The following is a 7,085-nucleotide window of genomic DNA, read 5'->3' on the forward strand; positions in this document are numbered from 1 at the left end:
AAATACATATTAAATTAAAATTTTTTGATTAATTTAAAAATCATTAAATCACTAACTTTGTTACAATTAATTAAAAAAAACCCTTAAAAACAGACTCAAAAATGGTACCCATCCAACCTGGCATCGTGTTCTTTCAATAAATCCCTGAAGTGGGACCCACGCGTTTCTTCTTGGATTCTCACTTTCTTGTCTCTTTGTAATCACTCTGTTTTTCCCCCTCAAAATATATGAGAAAAATAAGAAAAAATCAAAAAATGGTCCCTCGTTTTTTCACTTTTTTAGTTTTTCTAATATAAAATTCACTATTTTAATCATCATATTTATATATTTTCATTTTTTGACAGATCCGCCCTTTCAATCTTGTATATGCACATTTTATTTTTTATTAGTCTCTTTAATTGACAGATCTGTCATTTTAATCTCTCTAACTGATGAATTGGAGGGATAAAAAAAAATAAAAATGTGCAAATAAAAAACTAAAAAGACGGATCTATCAGTTAAAAAACAAAAATGTGCAAATACAAAAAAACACGGATTTTATATTAAAAAGGGATAAAAGGCCGAAAAATACAAAATAAAGGCTATTTTGATACTTTTAAAAAAAAAAAAATGAAGTGAAGGACAGAGTGGAAGAGCAAAGCGTTCAAAGATTCAAACTTTGAAGATCTTCAAAGTCATCAATGGCCATTCTGGACCTCTTCAAAGTCTTCGTTTGCTTGCTTGCTCTTTGTTTTCATTTAATATCGCCCACCTGCCCTCAACTCGCACTCATATATTTCCTTGATTGCCGCCACGACCTGTTCGGTGAGAAGTGAGAACTCTCTCTGGGTACCCAAACCCTTGATTTGATTCTGTTTTCCAATCTTTTTGTGAAGGGATTTGTCAAAAAGGTGAGACCTTTATGTCTATTTCTTACTCTTTTCCTTTTGCTTTTATGTCGTTGATGAAGTGATTCGGTTTTGGTATCTCTTTATTATTGAGTTTGTTCTTGTTTTTCAATTTTCATTCACTAGTGTTGTCATTTCAGAACAAAGGAGCAAGATTGATAGGTATTTCTAGTTGTTTTTGAGATTGTTTTTGGTGTTTGAGAAGAAAGGTTGTTCCTTTGCTTGGATCTTGAAGTTTATTGTTGGTATTGAATACATGAAAGTATAATACTACTGTATTGTTATTTGTTCTATTGAGCATAATCGGATTCACTTTTTTTTTTTTCTTTTTTCTTTTTTCTGTTTGTTTTGATTTGAATCTTGCTCCCTTTTTAAATTTTTAGTTTTTGGTAGAAATTTTCCCCTTTCCATTCAGCTTATGATGCTGATTTGATGATGATAACAACATTTGATGATCAAAGTTTACTATGTTTTTCTGATCTATTTCCTCATTTTTCTTCCTGATTTTCTAGAGTGTTTCATTTGTTTGCAATCACTGAAGAGAATTTAGAATTTTCATTAGATCAACCCCAATCTGTTTTCCTCTTGTATTGTGTGAATGTTCAGCAAAAGATGGCCTTGCGTAAACGTTTTATGTTTTACTGATTTTATTGAAATATCGAGACCGAGGTTCTTGTAAAGTGATATAGATGAACTTGTTGATCATCATGTGTTATTTATCAAGTGCTGTATGGTCTTGTAGTTCTTTCTTCTTATGCACTGTCACATTGATTTTACTTTGCATGTGAGTTCATGAAATAATATTCAATTTGGTGGCATTGCAGGCTTTTAAATAGAAAAATTTATCGTATTTGGATTCAATGGGTGAAGTGGTAGCTGACAAGGAGCATAAAGATGGGTCAAGGAGAAGCTCAACTGGAAAAGCAATTCCAAGAGGTTCAGCCTCGCCGGCAAGAAGTGATGAAAAGCCGATACCTCACTACCTTATGCCATCTACTAATTCATGTCATGATTTTTGCAAGTATGGACATAAACATGCATTTGAAGGTGATGAGAAGCATCCCATTCGGTCCAATGTTTTGGGACATAATAGAAGTCCAATACATGATCAAAATCCAATGAAAATTCCGACTGTTCGAGAGAGAATCAAGGAAAGAGGAAATAAGTTGAAGGCACAATCTAAGTTGAATTCTAAGTTTCCTGACAAACCCGAAAAGTCGGGAGAAAAAGCTTGCTATGTCGCCTACATGGGACATTGGATCTTCTGAAGAGGCTAGTGAACAGGAAAAGCCTTAAGGACACACAAGCGATTGGTTTGCCGAGTATTTATCGAAGAACTTATGTGAAATCCAAAGTTGTTGAGCAGAAGGATGTAACAGCTGGCAATGCTAACTATGATTCTGAGGAGAGTCGCGAGATCAATGTTATCAAGAAGAAGATGACTCCTGTCAAGAAACTTAATGCAACTACTAGGCCTGTTTTGGTGAAGCAAAAGTCCCGATCGTTTGTGAGGATACCTTCTTTATCTTCTCGAACTCGAAGTTTCAGGCCTAAAGCTCCTCTGTCTTCTGACGATATTGATGAGTCTTCTGAAGCTGAAATCTCTTCGAGTCGAAGACTTCATCAGTTAAGTCTGCATCTCCTGGAAATTCTTCTGAGGAGGTTACTTATCAGAAGAGTGTAGAGAAGCCGAAGATGATTCAAGTGAAAAGAATTGAAGCCATTGACAGCTTCAGTTTCAAAAGCCAAGGCAATATATCAAGCGTATTGCTTCAGTGAAGAAGCGAGGTGTTGGAAAAAGCTACCATTGATACCAAAAAAATCAAGGAAAAAAACCTTCAGCACCTATTCTAGAGTCAACTTCTCAAGATGTAGAAGATAAGGCCAAGCTGAGAAGAACTAAAACAGTACACCTAGAAGATGATTCTGCTTCATCTTACAAATTGAAGTTCAAAGGCGGAAAGGTGATCGACCTTCCACCAGAGAGTAGTGCACCGGTAAAGCTCAGGTTTAGCAGAGGAAGAGTTGTCGAGAACTCAAACAACAGTGTTAGGCGATGTGGAGAAGAAGCTTTAGTCGGAAGAGTAGCAGGAGAAGAGGATTGGCGGAGTAGTATATACTGATCCCAATACTGGAGCTCAAGTTGTTGTTTTAAGACACCAAGATGTTCAGCAGAAAGATGATCAAGGCCTGTTCAACAATGTGATTGAAGAAACTGCTACTAAAGCTTGTAAAGTCAAGAAAGAGCAAGGTGAAGGCATTAGTAGGTGCTTTTCGAGACTGTCATCTCTTCGATCAGAGGACCTAAATAGTAATGCCCATTTACATGTGTTTTTGTGTGAAGGTTACTCTTGTGCATATCTTTGGTATGAAATTTCAGTAAGCTTGAAAACTTAGCTTTGAAGATTTCGCCTTTGTATGTGAACTTAATTTGTCAATAAAAAGAAAATCTTGTGTTGGTGATATCTTTTATTTTACCAGCTGAAGGTAATGCAAATTGATTACTCAATTCATGTCAAGAATCGATCGGTAATAAGTTTTTACTGTTCTCTTAATTATGCACACAATGTGATGATAGATTTGGAAAATTCTTTTCAATGTAATGTGTATGTATTATAAATTGAGTATTAAAATGATACATCATGCAACAATCATCAGTTACAAGCTCATGTTATGGATTTTAAAATGCAGAATTCATGCATTCCGCCATTCTTATTGTGCTAAGTTTTAATGGTTGTGATTGATAGAAAATTATATTGTTCAGAAACATAAAAATGAATGTGGAGTTCTTCCTGTTGTTTGTATTGACTTCGCCTTCTCAATTGTTTTCAATTCCTCATTCCTTCTCTTCTCTTCTGCAACTCCTCTTGCTCCTCCGGCAATTTGATCAATTCTTGACATCTCATTCCGATACTCTTGTAATGCTCTCGCTCTTCTCGCTTCCAACGTGCTCTGCAACTCCAAAAAACAATCTTGCCGTATTAGTGTTTCTTTTGCATGGATTTTATGACAAGTTAGAAGAATAAAAAAAAATTATTCAGCAACCTCTTTTTGGTCCAATTTCCGCTTTGCTTTAATCTTCTTTTCATTCTCCCATTCCAAGATTGTTGCAGTCATCTTCTCATACCTGTTTTTCATCGAAAACATTTCATCAGCTGATCATGAACAAGTATATTTCTGCAGAAATACTCTGTTTACCTTTTCTGAATTTTATCCAGCTCTGCTTTCTGCCATTCACTTGCTTTTGTTCCAAGTTTACTAGAGACCTTACTCACTGGTTTCACATTCATCGAAGCACTAGTCCCAGGCTTCTTATTTCTGCCACTATCATCTACATTCGGTCCCGGTTCATTCAGATAATTATCAGAAAACGTCGGAGTCTTCTTCATTGAAGGAAGCTTGGTTTCAGAAACCTTCATAGAACTTTCACCTGCAGTTAAAAGTTAAAATTCTTCACATTTCACAGTAATGTTCTACAAATTGCCTCAGAAAAACAAAAAAAAAAAATCAACAACATACCAACTGGTTTAGAACCATCTTTTATATCCTTTCCACTCAGCCATCTGGCTAACAAACTCAGCTCATTTGTCGACTAATCACTGTCTCTTCCTTTTTACTCTTCATTTTACTCAAAGATGGTTCCTGCAATCCTTCAATCGAATTCTGTCGGGTCCATCGACCGTTCTTCTTCGAGTTGTAATTGCATAAGCCGCCGCTGCAACTGTCAGTCGCAAAACTCACTATCACTAGCATCTCCGGCATTCATCTTGAACCAATTTGGTGACTTCTTTTTATCTGCATAAACAATCAATAAACTGCAGTAACTACCTTAACATTTACCAAAAACTTAAAATCTTAGAAACAAATTACCACCTTCTTTGAATGACACTGCTTTCTTTTTTCCTTCTCTTTTATAATTATAATTATCTTCTCCACCGGAAATCCTTGTTCTGCAACATTGAATTATATCAAACTCAAATGAAAAATTGAAGAAATAAAAAACAGAGAGACAAAGGAATAATAGTACTTCATTTGTTTGAGAAAAGAATCCATTCTGATGAAATTGTTGATTGTGCAAGAGGGAAAGATGCATGGCTAGCTTTATTTGTAGACAAGTTTGTCATAATAATTAATTTATTATTATTTGAACACATTGTTGCAAAAGTGAGTTATGCTTTGCATTGCAATGCTAAGTTTGCATCTATAAAGGATGGTGCATGAAGTTAATGGATTCTAACTTTTCTTTAGTGCTAAGGTTCTTGGTTTCTTTCATTAGATTTTATTCTCTTCTTTATTTACATGACTTTGATGCTCAAATTCAAGCCCAAAACCCGAACTGAGAAAATATAGACTCGAGTTTTCAAGCTCGACTTGAAGTCGGGTTGAGCCGGAACTTGATCCGACCCGAATCGACCTGAACCGACCAAATTATTGATTGTCCAACATAAAAAATTTCCCTTTTATGGGTTTTTATTCTTGTTCTTTTCACACTTTTTTTTCTTTTCATGTATTTTATGTTTGGTTGTCCAAAGAATATCTTATGTTTGGTTGTCGAAAGAATGAATATATTAAATGAAAGGAAAAAAATTTCTCCTTTTTAATCTTTTTCTTAAAGGAATAAAACAAGTTCTTTTGACTTAAATAAAAATAATAAAATTTTATAAATTTATACTTTCTTTGAAAAAAGTGCTATATAAAAAGATTATATATTTTTGTGCTCAAAAAGATCTTTTTCTGGAAGATAGTTTTACACTTTTGTGATATTTTTTTCAAAAACTGGCTCTTAACAATTATATCTATTAATAATTCATTAAAAAAATTTATTGAGTATATATGCAAATATGATTTTATTTTTATAGGGATGATGGTATGCAATTTTTCTTCATTTATTATATTGTGTTCAGTTAATCAATACATGAACTTCATTAATTTATCTAATTTCAAACATATATGTATATACGCACACATTAATCTTATTAATTAACTTGAAATATTGTTGATATATTTGTTTTCTAATGTTCTTTTGTTTAACAAATTAAAGTAGGCGCAAGCACATGCTTGATGTGCTTCTCCCACGCTTCATCAATTTCTTATAATTTTCAAAATTAATTACCATAAAAACTAGATAATATAGACTTATCTTCCAACCAAATCCAAACTAGAAATAAATAAGTTTAGATTTTATTACTGGATAAACATCACTTTTGAAGTTTTAAACTCAAGTCATTTTCAATATATAGACCCATAAAATCATAAAATCCAAACAAACTTTGAATCTCTCTCTTTCTCTGTTAATTTCTCTAGAAATCAAGAAAATGGTTTCTAAGCTTTGGTCTTTGGCTTCTCTTCTTCTAATAATTTTCTCAAGCTTTGTAGCTCCATCAGTGCAAGAGGATGTCACAGTTAAGATCAAAGGACTTACAACCATTGCTAAGACTGATGAAAACTTTGTTTGTTTTACTCTTGATTGGTGGCCAAAGGACAAGTGTGATTATGGCATGTGTCCTTGGGGACAAGCTTCAATTATCAACCTGGTTAGACTTCTTAATTAATTCATACATGCATGCATGCATGCATGCATGAAATTCTCTATCCATCTCTCTCTCTCTCTCTCTCTCTCTCTCTCTCTATATATATATATATATATATATATATCTTATTATTTCATGTTTTGCATTTTTTTTCTCTCTTGTAGGACTTAAATAATACCATACTCAACAAAGCACTTCAAGGTATATATATACATATGTTCATCACTTTTATCTTTTCATGGAACAAAGTTCTTGAACTTATTATATCATACAACTTCTCAAGATTGATTGATGAGTATCTGTATGTATATATATATATATATATATATATATATATATATAGTATTACCTTTATATATCTTTTCATGTTATAAAGCTCTTGAACTTTTATCATGCATGCATGCAACTACTGAAGGGTGTTGTTTGTGTGTGTGTGTGTGTGTGTGTGTGTGTGTAGATATAGTTCATCACTTTTATCTTTCCATGTTATAGAGTTTTGATGTGTGTGTATGTATAGTTCTTTGCTTTTAAATATTTTTATGGATGCAAGTGATTTAATTATCTCACTAAATAATTAGCTGTTAATAATATATATAAGTTTATATTTGATAGGATCAAGAACAAGACTTGTAATTCAAAGAACAAACACTCAGACACTCAACTTTAA

The 7,085-nt window shown here is 33.2% G+C and overlaps 1 protein-coding gene and 1 long non-coding RNA gene across 2 annotated transcripts; both read right to left on the reverse strand.

Annotated features, from left to right (window-relative positions):
* Nucleotides 1-3,561: 3,561 nt before the first annotated feature.
* Nucleotides 3,562-4,472, reverse strand: LOC120274741 (remorin 1.4). Its single transcript, XM_039281274.1, has 4 exons — nt 4,407-4,472; nt 4,086-4,317; nt 3,933-4,014; nt 3,562-3,839 (listed from the first exon to the last, which is right to left on the reverse strand). Exons 2-4 carry the CDS (start codon nt 4,304-4,306, stop codon nt 3,648-3,650), a joined length of 495 nt encoding a protein of 164 aa, XP_039137208.1. The 5' UTR covers nt 4,307-4,317; nt 4,407-4,472; the 3' UTR covers nt 3,562-3,647.
* A 106-nt stretch (nt 4,473-4,578) lies between these two features.
* Nucleotides 4,579-4,974, reverse strand: LOC120274743. Its single transcript, XR_005540976.1, has 3 exons — nt 4,915-4,974; nt 4,761-4,837; nt 4,579-4,682 (listed from the first exon to the last, which is right to left on the reverse strand). It is a non-coding gene; the product is annotated as an uncharacterized LOC120274743 (long non-coding RNA).
* Nucleotides 4,975-7,085: the final 2,111 nt, after the last annotated feature.

The sequence above is a fragment of the Dioscorea cayenensis genome, chromosome 13 (genome assembly GCF_009730915.1).
Source record: "Dioscorea cayenensis subsp. rotundata cultivar TDr96_F1 chromosome 13, TDr96_F1_v2_PseudoChromosome.rev07_lg8_w22 25.fasta, whole genome shotgun sequence".
Classification (NCBI taxonomy): domain Eukaryota; kingdom Viridiplantae; phylum Streptophyta; class Magnoliopsida; order Dioscoreales; family Dioscoreaceae; genus Dioscorea; species Dioscorea cayenensis.